General features: G+C 46.7%; 1 protein-coding gene across 1 annotated transcript in view; it reads left to right on the forward strand.

Moving 5' to 3' along the window:
• KMT2C (lysine methyltransferase 2C) overlaps positions 1 to 19504 on the forward strand; it is a 214602-nt gene that overhangs the window by 105587 nt on the left and 89511 nt on the right. Inside the window, 6 exon segments of the mRNA XM_049785972.1 lie at positions 460 to 574; positions 11200 to 11369; positions 11721 to 11872; positions 14079 to 14192; positions 16257 to 16334; positions 17317 to 17972. Of these exon segments, the coding sequence (XP_049641929.1) occupies positions 460 to 574; positions 11200 to 11369; positions 11721 to 11872; positions 14079 to 14192; positions 16257 to 16334; positions 17317 to 17972 (1285 nt within the window).

A 19504-nucleotide genomic window follows, 5' to 3' on the forward strand; every position in this document is an offset into this window, starting at 1 on the left:
TGCATACACTGGCAGTCCTTCAGTGGACTTGACTTCGTATTGTTCCCATTTGAAACACACACTTAAGTCTGAGGTGTTCCAGAGTCCCATTGTGAGCACAGATGTGGGCCTGATGTGACACTGACCCTCTGATAGGACATGGTGTCTCCATCATGGCCGTGCTTTTCCACGTGGCCTCCATGTCAGATGGACACAATCTTTCCCTGGGCCACTCCCTAGTTCTTTCTCCAGACTCCCACCCCTTTTTGCAGGATCCTATAAAGACTAAAGCATATTCATTGTCAGTGGGATTCCATGGTACCTACTTGGGGTGCTCCTTTTCATGATCTGTGCAGAGGAATTTACCGGCTGGGCAGTTTCTGGGAATGGTTCTTTGGATCATGATGTATTTTCTGAATGTCAATTTAAAATATCAGGCATCTCTAAATCCATCTAAATTCATGCCGTCTTGTCCTTTAGACAGTCGGGAGAGGACAGCAAGATGCTGGTATGTGACACCTGTGATAAAGGCTACCACACATTCTGTCTCCAGCCGGTCATGAAGTCAGTACCAACCAATGGCTGGAAATGCAAAGTAAGTTGTTGGTTTATTTTTCTTTGGTTGAGGAAGAAAACGACCAACTTATGTTTTTTTAAACAGAGAACAAACAAATGAAATGACTATTCAAACCTCCACGTTACCAGCTTGCAAGAGCAGTTGAGCTATCTTTGAATATGTGTCTGTGTGAGCCTTATGCGAGTTTACATGTGCGTGAAACTTCGTTGTGAACATTGCGTCCTCATAAGCCATCACTGTCCTGCAGACATTGACCTTGTCCTTGCTCTGCAGGGAAACCTCCACCAGACTAACCACTTGCCCCCTTTCTGTCCTCCTGGCGATGAGGCCTCTCTCCCAGCAGTTTGGATTTTCTAGAGTTTCATATCATGTTCATCATATTGACCTTGTAGGGCAGTGGTCTGGCCTTTTATTTGTTTTTTGTTTGTGGAGGGGTTAATGGCGAGTAAACCCAACAGTGCTGCGGCGACTTTCTGCCCTAGGCTTGGGGGGGTTCCTCCCCATGGTGCTCATGGAATGGTGTGGTGCTACAGTCTCCTGCCTGTAGAACCTATACTCAGCCCTAGGAGCTTGCTCAGACTCTGGGTGGCCATTTTCGAAGAAACTTAGTATCATAACTTTGAGACCTGCCCCTATTGTTAGGCATGCCAGTAATGGCTCCTGGTAGTGCCCAGTTTGTTTCCTGAAATTGCTCATTGAACATTTGGGGTGATTATGGTTAGGGTTTTAAGCATATGTATGAAACATGTTAAAATGCTCCTAGGAATGCATTATTTCACATGTGTATGTTTTTTTGTTTGTTTATTTGTTTTGTTTTTGGGCCACACCCAGTGACGCTCAGGGGTTACTCCTGGCTATGTGCTCAGAAGTCGCTCCTGGCTTGGGGGACCATATGGGACCCCGGGAGATTGAACCACGGTCCATCCAAGGCTAGCTCAGGCAAGGCAGGCACCTTACCTCTAGCGCCACTGCCCGGCCCCTCATGTGTATGTTTTTTGTGGGCTACTCCTGGTATACTCAGGGTAAAATCTTAGCTCTGCACTTAGAAATTAGTCCTAGTAGTGCTCAGGGGGCAATATGGAATGCCAGGGATCAAACTCAGCTTGGCTTTGTGCTAGGCAAGCACCCTCTCCTTCACTCTGGCCCCTGTATATGATTTTTCATGTAGACATAGTTTTGAGTTATTTAACCCTAACTTACCAGATATTAGATGTTATATTTTATTTTATTTTATTTTATTTTTTTTGTTTTTGGGTCACATCCGGCAGTGCTCAGGGGTTATTCCTGGCTCCATGCTCAGAAATTGCTCCTGGCAGGCATGGGGGACCATATGGGACGCCGGGATTCGAACCAATGATCTTCTGCATGAAAGGCAAATGCCTTACCTCCATGCTATCTCTCCGGCCCCCTTTTAGGTGATTTTTATAGTGATTTTTAAGATATATAAATATTGGGGCCGGCACAGTGGCACAAGAGGTAAGGAGTCTGCCTTGCAGGTCCTACCCTAGGACCATATGGTCCTCTAAGCCAGGAGTGATTTCTGAGCACATAGCCAGGAGCCATTGACCCTGAGCGTCAATGGATGTGCTCCCCCCTCCAAGAAAAAGATATATAAATATTACATATGTATATTGGGGCTGGAGTGGTGGCATAAGCGGTAGGGTGCTTGCCTAGGACACCAATCTAGGATGGACCGTGGTTTGATCCTCAGTGTCCCATATGCTGGGAGCGATTTCTGAGCACATAGCCAGGAGTAACCCCTGAGCATCACTGGATGTGGCCAAAAATATGTATGTATATTATGTGACCATGGTTATATGATAACCTTTTGGATTATTGTGTATGATTATATAGTGATTTTTTTTTTAATTTTTGGGTCACACCCTGCAACACTCAGGGGTCACTCCTGGCTCTATGCTCAGAAATTGCTCCGGGGGGCCCGGAGCGATAGCACAGCGGCCTTTGCCTTGCAAGCAGCCAATCCAGGACCAAAGGTGGTTGGTTCAAATCCCGGTGTCCCATATGGTCCCCTGTGCCTGCCAGGAGCTATTTCTGAGCAGACAGCCAGGAGTAATCCCTGATCACCGCCGGGTGTGGCCCAAAAACCAAAAAAAAAAAAAAAAAATAAAAAAAGAAATCACTCCGGGCAGGCTTGGGGGACCACATGGGATGCCACGATTCGAACCACCGACCTTCTGCACGCAAGGCAAATGCATTACCTCCATGTTCTCTCTCCAGCCCCAATTATATAGTGATTTTATATTTAATATATATTTATGTGGATATGTGTTCCTGTAGATGATTCGTTAAGATAATTGGGGTTATAGATGAATATGGTATCTCCTTCATAGTCATTTTAATGTTTGTTGATATAAATTTTATTTTTACTTGTTCTTTTTGGTTTCTCTTGTTCTTGAGACTCAGACATAACATTAAAATTTTTTCACTGGTGCTTCTTCTTTGGGGGAAACTTCTAAGATGCACTGGGTATTTCCTCCTTCCTTCCTTCCTTCCTTCCTTCCTTCCTTCCTTCCTTCCTTCCTTCCTTTCCTTCCTTCCTTCCTTCCTTCCTTCCTTCCTTCCTTCCTTCCTTCCTTCCTTCCTTCCTTCTCCCTCCCTTCCTCCTTCCTCCCTCCCTCCCTCCCTCCCTCCCTCCCCTCCCTCCCCCTCCCTCCCTCCCCCCCTCCCTCCCCCCCTCCCCTCCCCCCTCCCTCCCCCTCCCTCCCTCCCTCCCTCCCTCCCTCCCTCCCTCCCTCCCTCCCTCCCTCCCTCCCTCCCTTTCTTTCTTTCTTTCTTTCTTTCTTTCTTTCTTTCTTTCTTTCTTTCTTTCTTTCTTTCTTTCTTTCTTTCTTTCTTTCTTTCTTTCTTTCTTTGTGTGGTTTTTGGGCCACACCTGATGGTGCTCAGGGGTTACTCCTGGTATCTGCTCAGAAATAGCTCCTGGCAGGCTCGGGGACACCGGGATTCAAACCAACCACCTTTGGTCCTGGATCGGCCGCTTGCAAGGCAAACGCTGCTGTGCTATCTCTCCGAAAATAAACTTCAATCCATTTTCTTACTCTTTGTTTTTGTTTGTTTGTTTGTTTTGTTTTGTTTTTGGGCCACACCCAACGGTGCTCAGGGGTTACTCCTGGTATCTGCTCAGAAATAGCTCCTGGCAGGCACGGGAGACCATATGGGCCGCCGGGATTCGAACTAACCATAGACTCTGTTGAGTAGGATGAATCGACCTGAGAGTGGTCCATACACTTCCTGTGAAATCCATGTCACTCACTGGAGTAGTAAATTCTAGCATGATCACACCTCACTGACAGAAACACCTATTCCCCTAGAGCAGGGGTCTGCGGCCCTCCGTACAACATTTTGTGGCCCGCGGCCGGCCTTCAGATATCGCAGTATTCACGATTATTCGCTTACTGAATAGTCGCAATAAAAATCACATTAGTAAGAAAAAAATCGCATTAAACATTCGCATACCCCGAGAGTTCCGTTGGGGTATGTAAATGTTTAATGCGATTTTTTTTACTTACTAATGCGATTTTTTATTGTGAATATTTGGTAAGCGAAATTCCTTATGCGGCCCTGCCTCACCCTGGCTTTGCCTCCTGCGGCCGCAGGTAAATTCAGTTTGAGACCCCTGCCCTAGAATATTCCTTGATTAAATCTAATTTCCTGTCAGAGTGTGATCCTGTGAAAGAAATGGTCATATCCCCCAAATGGACTACTAGCGAAGTATTATTTTTGTGTTTTGGGGCCACACTTTAGAAGTTAGAGACATTTTATGTGTAATAATTATTGTTGTAAAAATAAATTAGTAGGGCATGGAGAGATACTACAGTGGGTAGCACGCTTGTATTGCCTACAGCTGATCTGACTTTGATCCCCACACGGTCCCTTCTCAATCCTCAGCACAGCCAGGACAAAGCCTGACTGTAGTCCCCTTGTCCCCAAGCAAAAAGTAAAAACATTAGAATTTATAAGTTAGGTACTTATATCTTTTAAAGTTTTTTTAAATTTTTATTTATTTATTGACTGAATGAGTGGTTTCTGGGCCACACCCAGCGACACTCAGGGGTCACTCCTGGCGCTTTGCTAAGAAATCGCCCCTGCCAGGCTGGGGAATCACATTCGATGCCAGGAGTTGAACAGGGCCCTTCCCAGGTCAGCTGTGTGCTCTCTCTCCGGCCCCCAGTTAGATATTTATTAATGATTTTTCTTGAAAACAATGACCAAGATCAAATTTCATAGAAAGTTGCTATTTTTTTATCTCCTCTTGGGCTCAGAGTGTAGGCCTTTCCGTTGCCTTTAATGATGCTGGAAAAGTCTTTTATCAGTAGCTGTGTAAAATTAGTATTCATAATGCTATGGCCTTGGGGCCAGAGTGATGGCACAGCGGTTGGGCATTTGCCTTATCACGCAGCAACCCAGTGCAGGCATGGATGGGCTCTATTCCTGGCATCCCATCTGGTTCACCGAGCCTGCCAGGGGCGATTTCTGAGCGTTGAGCCAGGAGTAACCCCTGAGCGTACTGGTGTGCTTCCCCCCCACCGCCCCCAATAAAAGCTATGGCTCTGCTTACTACTGTTCATCTGCCAAAATGTGTGGTCACCTAGCTGTGACTTCTTGTGGCAAATGGAAACTTGCTAAGTGGGGATTCATTGGGGTGATTTCTAAAGGTTGAGTCCAAGTTCTTCATTAAAAGTTATTGGTGGGGGCAGGAGTGATTCGCACAGCGGGTAGGGCTTCGGGCAGTCCTTGCACACGGCCTACCCGGTTCCATCTCCACCTTCCCATATAGGATGTTCAGTCTCTGGCATCCCATATTCACAGAGTCTGGACTGGTTTCCGAGGCAGAGCCCAGAGTGCCACCGGATGTGGTCTAAAAACAAAACAAAAACAAACAAACAAAAAAAAAAAAAGGAAAAAGAAGTTACTGGGAGGCAACTGAAGTCGATGCCCCTGCCAGATCCCTTCCAGCGTCGCGCACACACCGTCCCAGCTGTGCCGCACCAAAGAGGCAGCAGCGTCTGTGCGTCTCATCTGGCGTGCCTGGGAGGTCGGTCCCAGGCGTGGCCCCCGGGGCTCCGGGAAGCAGAGAGGGTCCCCGGCGGCTTGCCCAGAGGCGGCTCTAGAGACCCAGTGAGTGGGGTGGGAATCCTGCGCGCCGCGGTGCTGCCGGAGGATGCGCCCTGGCCCGCCCGTCGGGCAGGCGCGGTGTTGCGGGCCGCAGGTGCTGCGGGGACGGGTCCGAGTGGACGAGGCGGAGGCGGCCTCGGGGTGGCTCCTTCCGGCCGGGGTCGTGGAGCAGAGTGCGCCCTGCGGGTTCGGGGGCGGCCGGTTCGCTCTCCTGGGTCTCCGATCGCATCGCATCGCATCGACGCGCGCCGGGACTTGGCCAGGACGGTTTTCGCCCGAGTTCCGCGCGCTGGTCTTGGTGGGTGTGTCGGTGCGGTCCGCGCGCGCTTGGCCGGCCGGGGATGGCGGCCTCGTGTCCCGTTGGGTCCCTCTCGGGTCGCGCCGGGGCTCGATTGTTCCCGCTTGAGTTGGGTCCGAATTGGAAGCAGTGAGATTTTCACGCCCCCGGTGACTTGAAATTGCGTTGGTTGGTTTGCTTGTTTTGGGGTCGCACCGGCAACTCTCGGGCTCCTGGCAGGATTGGGGGACCATATGGGATGCCGGGGATACAATCCATCCAATCCAGGTCTGTCCCGAGTAGGCCGCTTGCAAGGCTACCGCTGAGCTGTTCAGAAGAAACATGAACTTCTTTCTTTCCCCTTGGTTTTGGGGCCTCTATTTATCGGGTAAAATCGAGTACCTCGTCATTCCCCCCGTGTTTTACTGTTTTAAACAAGGCTCTATTTTGGGGCCAGGAACTGGACAGCCCAGTGTTCCATTCTTAGGCTTTTTTATTAGTGTAAAATGATTCTCTATCCCGTATTAGGCTTTGTTTTAAGCTAGATATTTGCCTTTTCTAGCGGAAATATGTTCTGGATACCTAGGGTTTTTGTTTGCCAGCTGAATGGGAGCCTTTCCTATGAAATTTTTAGTTGCCATTTATTTTATTTTTTTGTTTTCTGGGGGGGGGGCATACACGGTGACACACAGGGGTTACTCCTGGGATATGTGCTCAGAAATCGCTGCTGGCTTGGAGGACCATATGGGACGCCGGGTTAAGTTTTAAGTCAAAAAAATTGACTTGTTTAGCTGTTTGGAATAATGGTTGTAATTGAAATGCTTAGCTCTTTGAAATCGAACTTCTTTTTTGATTGTTTTCATTTTAAAATTTCTTATTCGTTTTATGTCCTGGAACAATTTGCACTTTGGAATCTTATTAACACTGGAAATTGTAGTTTTTCTTAACATTGAATATGAAGCAGTGAGAACATTTCTTTGGTCATTGTCTTAACTCTCAGTCAAAATCCATATATTTTGTTTTAAAATATACTTCCTGGCTTGCTTTTAAGCCACGTTCTGCCTTGAGTGTTTCCTTTGCTCACTTGCTCACTTTTTTTGGGAGGAGGAGAATACCCAATGGCGCTCAGAAATCACTCCTGGCAGGCTCAGGGGATACATATTGGATACTAGGGATTGAACCTGGGTCAATCCCGGGTCAGCAGCATTGCAAGGCAAAGGCTGCCGCATTGCTAGCGCTCTGGCCCCATCTCACTTTCAATTTCAAGCATCTGTTCTCTTTTGAACTTTCCTCCCCTCATCCCTCTTCATCTAAGTAAGTTTTGTTCAATAAAAACATCTCAAGGGGTCAGAATGATAGCACAGCTGGGAGGGCAGTTGCCTTGGAGAGGCCCACCTGGGTTCCATAGTCCCCTGAGCCCTGTCAGGAGTAATTCCTGAGCGCAGAGCCAGGAAAAAGCCCTGAGCACCACCAGATGTTACCCCAAAACCAACAAAATAATAAAAACTGGGGCCAGAGTGATAGCACAGCGTAGGGCTTTTGTCTTGCATGCAGCCGACCCAAGAATGGATCCGGGTTCGATCCCTGGCATCCCATATGGTCTTCCAAGCCTGTCAGGAGCCATTTCCAAGGGCAGAGCCAGGAGTAACCCCTGAAAGCCACCGGGTGTGACCCAATCCTCCCCACCAAACAAAACACTACCTTGCTTAGAAGAAATACACAGCCTCACTATAAATTCTAATCTCATTTACCTCCCAATCTTTTCAAGTTTTGGTTATTCTTCACTAAAAAGAAATTGTTAAATTCTCTGAACCCATAGACATTTTTCCTAATGAACCCTTTTCCAAATGGAGCCATACAGATGTGGTAAAGACTTGTATTCTGGCTAGGAACTTCGTTTGATACTGGTTATTGGGTGCAGCTTTATTTTATGTACTTTGGAAGCCTTTCTCCCAGTTCTTTTTCTGGTTATGTTATCACCAGTAAATCTAAAATGTTGGGCCCGGAGAGATAGCACAGCGGCGCTTGCCTTGCAAGCAGCCGATCCAGGACCAAAGGTGGTTGGTTCGAATCCCGGTGTCCCATATGGTCCCCCGTGCCTGCCAGGAGCTATTTCTGAGCAGACAGCCAGGAGTCACCCCTGAGCACCGCTGGGTGTGGCCCATAAACAAACAACAAAAAAAAAAATAGAAGAAATCTAAAATGTTTATCTAGTTTACCTATTTTTCTTTATTTAAGCACCATGATTATATACATGATTATAGTTGGGTTTCAATCATAAAAAGAACAACCGCCTTCACCAGTGCAACCTTCCCACCACCAATGTCCCCCATCTCTTTCCTTGAAAGTTTTGTGATCCAAAGTTTTGTAAGTAGTTTGGATTTATGTCCAGAATATTTCCATCCTGTGCTGTGTTGGGATCATTAACCTCTCTCATCTGGCTAGGATTGTTTAAATTTGTTCTTTCATTTACTTACCTTTGTTTGAGAACCACACCTGGCAGCACTCATTGTGTTTTCCTGGCTCTGCATTTGGGATCACTCCCAGTGAGCTTGGGGGTCCTCATGGTGGTAAAATCATGGTCAGCTGAGTGACAGGCCGGCACCTCTGTTGTAATATTGCTTGGGTCCCAATTTTTCTCTCTTTTTTTAAAACAATTACCACTTCACATTCTTTTTAACCGTGTTTCCTATCATCTCAATTAAAATTTTTTCGTAGTTAACTATTTTCTTCCTCCTCCTCCTCCTCCTCCTCCTCCTCCTCCTCCTCCTCCACTTCCTCCTCTTCCTCCTCCATTTACTTAATGATTTTTGACCACACCTGGTGGTGCTCAAGGGTTACTCCTGGTTCTGCTCTCAGAAATCACTCCTGGCAAATCCACAGGTTGAATTCAGGGGACTGAACCCACATCTGTCTTGTGCAAAGCCAACACCCTTCCTGCTGTTCTAACACTTTAGCTCCAGTTTACATTTTTGGGGGGCGGGGGGAGGCACACCTGGTAGTGTTCAGAGGTTACTCTTGGCTCTGCACTCAGAAATTGCTCCTGGAAGGCTTGGGGGACCATGTGGGATGCCAGGAATCCAATTTGGGTCCATCCCAGGTAGATTTCTTGCAAGGCAAATGCCCTACCACTGTGCTATATCACTCTGGCCCTCAGTTCACAATTTTCATTTGTTTTGCTTTTAATTTTCTTTGAAGGCACATTTAGAGCTTTTGGTCTGGGGGTGCTAGGCCCAGCAAGTTTCCTTCTGAGGCCTCCTTAAGGCTCCACGTGGGGGCTGTTGTTCTTTGGTAGTTCCTTGGTCTCCTGCCAAGATCCCACTTATTTGATTCACCTGTGAGCAGGATTCCCTTAGATACCAGCCAGATTGGATCTCAGCCCCGTGCCTCTGGGCCCTGCTTCTTGTCCTAGTGGAAATAAATGTCCATGTGGCTTCCCAGTTAGAGAAAAGGCTGACTTTAGAAGTGAGATGAGTGTTTCTAGTGATTAAGGAAATCACCATGATTATTATTTTTTTTCCTCAAAAATTTTGTTCATAACGAATTTTCATCTTTTCCAAAGGCTTTTTTCACATCTCACTGAAAATTCTTTTTCTTCCTCAGGCATCATAATATATATATATAGATTTCACCGTTTTTTTTTTATTTTTTATTTTTTTTATTTTTGGGCTACATCCGGTGGCACTTAGGGATTATACCTGTCTCTGCACTCAGAAATCACTCCTGGCAGACTCAAGGTGCCATATGGGATGTCGGGGATCGAACCCGGTCGGTGCCACGTCAAGCCAAATGCTCTTCTTGTTGTGCCAATTGCTCGGGCCCTACTGATGTTTTCTGGTATCAACCATTTATTATACTCATAGTTTCTTACTTGAAAGTGGTTTAAAGGGCTGGAGAGGTAGCACAGGGGTAAGGCGTTGGCCTTGCATGCAGAGGGATGGTGGTTCAAATCCTGGCATTCCATATGGTCCCCTGAGCCTGCTAGGGGCAATTTCTGAGCATGGAGCCAGGAGTAACCCCTGAGCACTGCCGGATGTGACCCAAAAACCAAAAGCCAAAAAAAAAAAAAGTGGCTTAATTTCTTAATTCGCTGTTAGTTTTTGCTTGCTAATATTTTCGTTCCGTTCTTTTCCTGTCTGTCTGTCTGTATTTATTATTTATTTATTTATTTTGGTTTTTGGGCCATACCCGGTGGTGCTCAGGGGTTACTCCTGGTTCCATGCTCAGAAATTGCCCCTAGCAGGCTCAGGGGACCATATGGGACACCGGGATTCGAACCAACCACCTTTGGTCCTGGATGGGCTGTTTGCAAGGCAAACACCTCTGTGCTATCTCTCCGGGCCCTCCTGTCTGTATTTAACTGCATTTGTTTTCATTTTGTTGAACTTTTAAGGAGTGCGAAGGTTCATGTGAGCTGTTTTTCAGGAAGAGTATCTCTTTCATGTGGGCTCAGTGTTTCAAAACTGGTTCTTTTTGCTACTTTGGGGAATAATGGGGGTTGGGAATGGGGAGGAGGCCAACGGCAGTGCCAGACCTTGAATGAGCCCTTCCTGATGTAGGCAAGGGGAGTGTTTTCACTGAATTCTGGTACAGGGATTGGCTTATGACAACTCCTTGGTCTCCTTGCTTTCCTGGGGGAGTTTCAGGCAATTTGTCTCATGGGGCCCATGTTGGGGATGTTCTCTTGTAGGCCTGTACTATTTTATAGTACTTGGAGAAAAATAGTGACATTTACTTCTGGAACATGTGGGCCCACAGTTGGATCTTGTGTGACATGCATGATGTTTTTGTGATTGACCTACTGGCACGTGGTGGGTGGGCCCTGCTATCTTTCACTCTGATTGATGTAGTTGCTTCTTGATGGGAATGGGGGACGGAAGGCCTGTCCAGGAAAATCGGACATGACCGACCAAGCGCAGCAGTTACTCTTCCAGGGATCGAGTTCAGCTCTAGTGTGAGTCTTCTTTGGTGGTTGAGTTGCTTTGCTGTTTGTTTTCGTTCTCACTCATTTTCCTGGAGGTCTCTCCTAGGCTTTACCTTGAAGTATTAGGATAAGAGAAGTAATTATATTAGCTATGAAAATTGCTTTTTTTTCCCCAAAAGCATACCCAAGTTTTTGCCAAGAAAATGAATGTTTTTTGTCAGTGAATGTTTGATTTCAAAACGTTCTAGGGACTAGGCAGTACAAAGGTATAACACCCTTTTTGTTTTTCTTTCTTCTGGCATTTAGAATTGCAGAGTCTGCATGGTCTGTGGTACACGCTCTAGTTCTCAGTGGCACCACAACTGCCTGGTTTGTGATAGCTGTTACCAGCAGCAGGATAACTTGTGTCCTTTCTGCGGGAAGTGCTGCCATCCGGAACTTCGAAAGGACATGCTTCACTGTAACCTGTGCCGCAGGTAAGAAGCCAGTCATTCCATGCGAGCACCTGTCCCTTCTTCATGTGTGAGTCTTGAGATCGGAGCTTCTGCCAGTGTAGTTGTCCTTCTGGAACATTGTGCCGTTAGCCTGCAGCTCGTAAGGAAGCAAATGCACAAAGGACTGTACCCCAGCATTCTTTCTATGAAAGAAAATATTTTCAGTCTGTGTCACAGATGCTGTTTAGAAAATGCCAGCCTCTTTCCTAGCACTGCCCCTCTGCCATCCTCAGCATTCTTCTACTCAGTCTTCCAGCAACTGCTTCTTTTCTACCTAGATATTAACTTGCCTTGAAAATAGAAAATTTTATTTAAATATATTTATCGCCGCAGATGGGTTCATTTAGAATGTGACAAACCAACAGATCATGAACTGGATTCTCAGGTCAAAGAAGATTACATCTGCCTGTATTGTAAACACTTGGCGGCTGAGATGGACCCTTTCCAGCCTGGTGTGGGCATGGACATGACCCACCTTGACACAGGTAACCCTGTGCCAACCACCCCCAACCCACCTGTGACTTTTGGGATAAGGGGGACTCCATGGGTCAGATCTCAGCATCCTCTCTTTCTTCACCTTGAAAATGATCCATGATGCAGTAGCTAGCTGTGTGCCCTGTATCTTCCCTCCCTACCACTCACTAGTGTGAACACCCCCCTTGGACACCCCCCCCCCCCCCCGACCAGGCAGTGTGGCCTCCTCAGCACTTAGGACTTTGGTCTGTGTGACCACTGAAATGTTTGGCCTTTATGCTGTTCTTATATCCTGATTTTCATCCTCTTTTTGTTGTCTGGGGGAGGGGGGCATTGGCAAGTTTCAGCCAAAGGGCCTTGGTTCCCTGTAAGGACCTAGGCTGTGATGTGCTCAGGCTGAATAGTGCTGGGCGTTTCCCCTGCCACCTGGAAATGCCCAGGCCCTCTAGGACTGCATCTAGACATGCCAGAGGCGTCAAGCGACACCCTGGATCCCAGCTGGGTCAGAGTGTATGCTGCTCACGTGCCATAACCTCTCTCCTATCTCTTGGCCTCCTTTTTACTTCCTGAGCCCCATATCTGGCTTTGGTGTAGACTGTTTTTAGTAGGATCCTATTTGTTTAAACATAAGACAAGAAGACAACCTGTAGTCTGACACAAGAACATGCGTGGAGCCAGAGAGCATGCACTGATCTAGGTCCACCCTTTCCACCTGCATTGCCTTTTGGGTAATCCCCAGCACCTTATCCTTAGGTCCTTGCCAGGCACAGTGGTCTGGTGATCTGCTCTGGAGCAGTACTGGGAGGGAGACCCTGAAAAAGAACAGTTCCCACAGTTAGCTTATCTGCTTTCACTTTCATTTTTTGTGTGTGTGGGGGTTGGTTTGGTTTTTGGGCCATGCCCGGTGACGCTCATTGGTTCTTCCTGGCTCTGCGCTCAGAAACCGCTCCTGGCAGGCTCTCGGGAGCATGTGAGATGCCAGGGATGGAACCTGGCTCCCTCCCGGTTGGCCGCATGCAAGGCAAATGCCTAACCGCTGAGCTATTGCTCCAGCCCCTGCTTTCACTTTCTTTATGGTCATGGATAACATTGTTTGGTTTAGGGCCACATCCAGTGGTGTTCAAGGGTTGTTCCTGGCTTTACACTCAGAAATCACTCCTGATAGGCTCAGGGGACCATATGGGGATCGAACCCACATTGGTCATGTGCTAGGCCCAACCCATTGATTTACTGCTCTGGCCCCTCTGGATAGCAACTTTTTCAAAAGTCCAGTGTTACCATCTGTTTTATTTTCTGCAAAAGAATTAAATTAACACTTAAAAAGGAAAACAGGCACCCATGAGCCCGCCAGGAGTAAACCCTTAGCTTAGCCATCTTCTCCTCCCCACCAATCTAAATCCTCACTCATGCTGTATTTTGTGGCCCTGGAACACTCCCCATGATGCATAGCCTGATGTGATTCAAAGTTCTTGTACTTATGGGACAATGAGCTAGCACAGCAGGATAGGCATTCACCTTGCACGCAGCTGACCTGGGTTCAGTCCCTGCTAGCCACCCTGTATGGTTGCCTGAGCCCACCATGAGTGATTCCTGATTGCAGAGCCAGAGGAAACACCTGAGCACTGACCCCAGATCCAAAACCAAATAAACAGTCCTGTGTTTGGCTCCCAGGGCTTAGGCAGCAGTGCATCCAGACACACTAGAGATGCTTTAGTACTGGGGAATAGGACTTTGAAAATGATCAAATACCAAATGTCTTCTTTTTTATGTTTTCCCTGTGTTTCCTGGATTTGTGACCATGCCCAGCGGATCTCAGGGATTGTTCCTGCTGGTGTCCAGGGACTATGAGGTGCTGGGAATGCCTGCATGAGAAAAAGACACTCAAGCCTGTTGAGCATCTCTGGCCCACATTAAACACAAAACAAAACACTAAATATAGGGCGGGAGCGATAATGCAGTGGATAGGGTATTTGCCTTGCATGTGGCCAACCCAGGTTCTATCCCCTGCAACCCATAGGGTCCCTTAAACTTGCCAGGAGTAAGTAATCCCTGAGCACTGCCAGATGTGGCCCAGAATACAAACAAACTCAAGTGGAAAAAAGTTGGGAAATAGTAGCATTTTTTAACATCTTACCCTCACTAGAACAAATTATTGACTTTGTTCATGGAAACTGAAACTAGTTTTGAACTAAAGAATTCAATTCTTTTTATGCTCAGATTATAGCAATGAAATGGAAGTTGAAGGATCCGAAGCCCATGTGGTGTTTCTGAAAAACACGACTAGCACTGCTATCAATGGCCAGGATTCAGAGCCTGGAATTGTTCCAGAAGGTAAGAATGTTCCCCCTCCTGGAGACAGTCTAGTGTCCAAGCACACAGCCACTCCATTCAGCACTGGCACTGGGGGTGTGTGGCAAGGAAGCAGACACCGTGGCACCTTGTCTCAGGGAAGGACGTTTGACAGAAAGAATGTGGGGGTTGGGGGCCAGAGAGATAGCAATAGTACAGCGGGGAGGGCATTTGCCTTGTATGCAACTGACATCAGTTCCATCTGACATCCCACATGGTCCTCCAAGCCTGTCAGGAGTGATTTCTGAACACAGAGCCAGGAGTAACCCCTGAATGCTGCTGGGTGTGGCTCAACAACAACAACAAAAAAACCCAAGAATGTGGGGATTGATTTTTTAGCGCCGTCCTGGATGTGTCTGTCAGGGCAGTCCTGCCTCTGGCACCCAAAGGACCAGAATGAGCATCTACCGCGCTCCCTGCTGCTGGCCATCCAGCACCCAAAGCAGTAGTTGTAGATTGGAGTAGCAATGGGGTATGGCAGCGAGGTTCAGTTCAGAGTTCAGTGATGTTGTGGGCGAGAAGTCTGTCACTGGAATTGATAAACATTCCTGTCAACTCTGCTCAAAGTAATTTTGTTTTATATGCTTTGTTTAACTTGAGGTTATAGTTTCTAAGACCCTGGCAACAAGTTTAAATGAAATCTTAAAAAATGGGTTTTTTGCTTTTACTTTTTTGTGGGGGAGGGGAGACATGCTGTGGCATTCTAGGGCCACACCTGCTCCGTGCTTAAGAATTACTCCTAGGGACTGGAGAGATAGCACAGTGGTAAGGCATTTGCCTTAGACACAGAAGGACGGTGGTTCGAATCCCGGCATCCCATATGGTCCCCCGAGCCTGCCAGGAGTGATTTCTGAGTGTAGAGCTAGTAGTAACCCCTGAGCACTGCTGGGTGTGACCCCCCCAAAAAAACAAAAAAACAAAAGAAAATGAAAAGAAAAGAATTACTCCTGGCAGGCTTGGGAGACCATCTGGGATGCTGGGGATGGAATCCAGGTTAGCCTGGTTTCCAATGCTTTCTCTGCTGTGCTCTTGCTCTAGTTCCTTTAAAGTGTTGCTTTTTGAACTTTTGAGTTGAAGTGTATGTAAACCTTTCTCAAAGGTGCAAACTTCATAGACATCTGAAGAAAACATTCACAAAGTTATCTGTAATGGAAAGGCTGACAGAACATAGTTATTTCACTATCATAACCTACTTGAGAATGAGTATGCCTTTCTTGGAAACTGGCATTGGGCACAGATACATATTTTTTTGTTAGTTTGTTTTTGGGTCACACCCAGCAATGCTCAGGCATTACTTCTGGCTCTGTGCTCAGAAATCACTCCTGGCAGACTTGGGGGACCATATGGGATGCCGGGATTTGAACCACCATCCTTCTATATGCAAGGCAAAAGCCTTACCTCCATGCTATCTCTCTGGCCCCAGAGATACGTATTTTGGGGGGGGGGTGTCATACCCAGCAGTGCTCAGGGGTTACTCCTGCATGAAAGGCAAACACCTTACATCCATGCTGTCTCTCTGGCCCCACAGATACATATATTTTTATTTATTTATTTATTTATTTATTTATTTATTTATTTATTTATTTATTTATGTATGTATGTATGTATGTATGTATGTATGTATGTATGTATGTATGTATTGGTTTTTCAGGGCCACACTTGTTTGATGCTCAGGGGTTACTCCTGGCTAAGCGCTCAGAAATTGCCCCTGGCTTGGGGGGACCATATGGGACGCCGGGGGATCGAACCGCAGTGGCGATCTTTCCTTGGCTAGCACTTGCAAGGCAGACACCTTACCTCTAGCGCCACCTCGCTGGCCCCCAGACACATATCTTAACTCATTATAAAAAAATGCTTTTTTGTTGGGTCACACCTAGCTCACCCAGCCAGGTTATACTACTGGCAGACTTGGGCGACCATATGGGACGCCAGGGGTTAAACCTGGGTTGGCTGTGTTCAAGGCATATGCTCTACATGCTGTGTGATTGCTCTGGCCCCCAAAACTCTGAATGTTTGCTAGCAATTGTAAAAACGTGTCATTTCCAGCAGTGCAGATGCCCACGGATGAGCAGTGGCAGAGAAGTGCGCCACAGAGTCCCGGCACACCAAGCCTTCCCCTTGCTGGTAAGCGTGTATTCAGGTCAGTGGACTTGACTTGGTCAAGTCCAGACAGTCCCTTCCCAGCTATTGTGCAGACTCCAGTTTCATCTCAAGCATTTCCAGTGGGTTCTAGAGAGAGAATCACATGCACATTGCCTATTGAAATCTTTTGGTTTAGTTGCTCTTGGCCTGAAAAGAACTGGCAATGAATTTCTATACTTGATCTTAGCCAAAAGGCCGAGAAGCGATGGCCATGACTTTCTAATGGAGGTTGCATTCTCTCTTTTTATAATGTTCATGATTAGGCTTGTTACATCTTTATTTAAAACTAATAACAACATATTGTAAACTGCTTGCCATGCCATGCACCTTGGGTTTGCATTGCATCTTAATGCTCCCTGTCTACCCGAAAATAAAATTTAGGTGCTAGAGTGGTAGTACAACGGGGAGGGCATTTGTTTTGTGCATGATTGATCCAGGTTCAGTCCCCAACACCCCATATGGTCTTCCAAGTTCACTAAAAGTGACCTCTGAACACAGAGCCAGGAGTAAGCTCTCAGTACTACTGGGTATGACAAAAAACCAAATCAAACATAATTTACTTAAGAGCTATTTTTGTTTGATGCATGCTTCTTTGCCCAGTGAGGTTTTCTTTGCACATTCCCTTTTTTGTTTGTTTTGTTTTGGAGCCACACCAAGTGTGCCCAGAGGTTGCTCCTGGCTCTGTGCTCAGGGATCATTCCTGATGGGGCTTGGGAACCCTATAGGGTACAGGAGATTGAACCCTAGTCATCCATGTGGAAGACAAATGTCCTCCCTGCTGTACCATCACTCTGTCCTCTATCTTTGAGTAATTTTGGCTTTTATTGCCTTTTTTGTTGAATCACCTTTTGAGTTTATCGTTCAACTGAAAATGTTCCAAAACCCTCCCCTCCTGGCCTATGGCTGTTGCAGTTCAAATTCACTGGCGTATGTACATTAACATAACAACTTCCACATTTTATAGAAGCATCTCAGGATAAAATGAGTCCTGAAGTGGAAAACCTGATTTCTCATGAAGCAGCCGCATCACCTCAGCATGTTTGTCACAAAACTCCAAGTGGAAATGAGGTGGGAGAGATGGAGGACATGGGGATGTCGGCCCACCAGACAGTTGTCCAGCCCAAGAAGCTGGATTACTCAGAGGACCCTCAAGTGGTATTACCCCCAGAAGCAGCAGGGCCTGCAGAACAGGTTGCATGCCCCGTTACTGTCCTCCCAGAAGCCTCAGTGCCCTCAGGCGAGGACAGTACTGCACTATTGTCAAACGATCTGCTGGCCATCACAAGGGCACACGAAAAGACGGAGCAGACAGAAAGTTCTGGCCCTTCAGTCGCACTTACGGATTTAGAAATCACTCTGCCGCCCATGGAAAGTCATGTGAAAGAGGGCTCAGGCCCTGATGATGGACCGGGCAGCGTGCCCCCTGATCCCCCATCAGCGTTTCTGGCCACAGCCACCTCGCCACCACCCACTGCAGACTTGCCTTCTCCTGGCCCGCTGCCCGGTTACCCAGCCACCCTCCCCACACCTGCCTATGTTGCTGTCACGCCAAAGATTGGCATGGGCAAACCAGCTATCACCAAAAGGAAATTTTCTCCTGGAAGACCACGGTCCAAGCAGGTAGGCTTAATCTGAAGGACGCCAGCAGAAGAGACCTGGCTGGTTTGGTTTTGAGGGCTGTTCTGTCTGCAGGTAGAACATATATGTGATGTTAATATGTGTGCTTTGGCCATTGGACTACTGCAGATGAAGGCTATTGATTTTTTTTGTTTTGTTTTGTTTTGTTTTGTTTTGTTTTGTGTCACACCTGGTGGTGCTCAGGGGTTCCTCCTGGCTCTGCACTCAGTAATTGCTCCTGGCAGGCACTGGGGATCATATGGGATGCCGGGATTTGAACCACTGTCCCTCCTGGATTAGCTCTGCATGCAAGGCAAACGTCCTAACACTGTGCTCTCTGGCCCTATTGTTTTGTTGTTGTTGTTTTGACTTTATTGATTGACTGGTTTTGGGTTACACCCATTGGAGCTTAGGGGTTATTCCTGGCTCTGCACTCAGAAATCACCTCTGGCAGACTGGGAACCATAAGGGATGCGGGAATCAAGAGGGTCCCTTGGGGGGTGGGGTGTTCGAAGCATGCAAGGCCCTTACTGCTTCGTCCTGAAGGCTATTGTTAAAGTTAAAGGTCTTGCTTGGAATTTGAATTTCATTAGGAAAACAAAGGGAATCTGAGGGTTTCCAGTATTTTTTTGAAATATTTTTTATTAATATTTTTTGTCTTTGTTTTTCTTAATTTTGGGGTTTCACCTAACTGTTTTCAGGGCTTACTCCTTGGTCTGTGTTCAGTTTCATTCCTGGTGGTGCTTAGAGGAACCATATGGGGAGTAAGGAATTTAACCTGAGACAGACACATGCAAGACAGTGTCTTACCCACTGTACTATCTCTCTGGCCCCCTATTTTCTGTTTTAAATACCTATATGTGAAATTGTAAATGGGGATTTTTTGGAGATATTGGGCAGAGAAGATTTCTCTTGTTTGTTTTTCTATCAATTGCTACCTTATGTATGATTATTTTCCCTCCAAGTTGTGACTTAGCTAGTTTCTTAGGATCACTTTAGAATTGTTTGTCTGATCTTCTAAATGCTATGACTGGAGTTGGGTGGATGCTGTCAATTTAGGGAATGTTCCAGTTTCTTTTTAATCAGGTTGAAATGAAATTGTAGGATAGTGTCTCTGAGAATCATCTGTCTACAAAAAATGCCCGCTTTCTGAAGTATTTCCAAAAATGTCATATGAGAGAGAAAGTAAATATAACAGACTACAGGTGGCAGGCCAGAGGAAGAGTCCAGGAGTTAAGGCAGGAGTGATTCAAGAGCGTAGCTGGGTGTGGTCCAAAAAAAGGCAGGATGTGCCCCCACACTCACCCCCGCAAATTATTAGCTACACAAATAACTTTGAGTTTCAGTTTCTTGGTTTTGAGGTTTGACTTTGTTTTTGTTTTGTTTGTTTGTTTGTTTGTTTGTTTTGTCTTTGGGCCATACCTGGCAGTGCTCAGGACTTGACTCCTGACTCTGTGCTCAGGGATGACTCCTGGCAGGCTTGGGGGAATCATAAGTAGTGCTGGGAATGGAACCTGGACCAGCCACTTTAAAGG

Source organism: Suncus etruscus, chromosome 13 (assembly GCF_024139225.1).
Source record: "Suncus etruscus isolate mSunEtr1 chromosome 13, mSunEtr1.pri.cur, whole genome shotgun sequence".
Classification (NCBI taxonomy): domain Eukaryota; kingdom Metazoa; phylum Chordata; class Mammalia; order Eulipotyphla; family Soricidae; genus Suncus; species Suncus etruscus.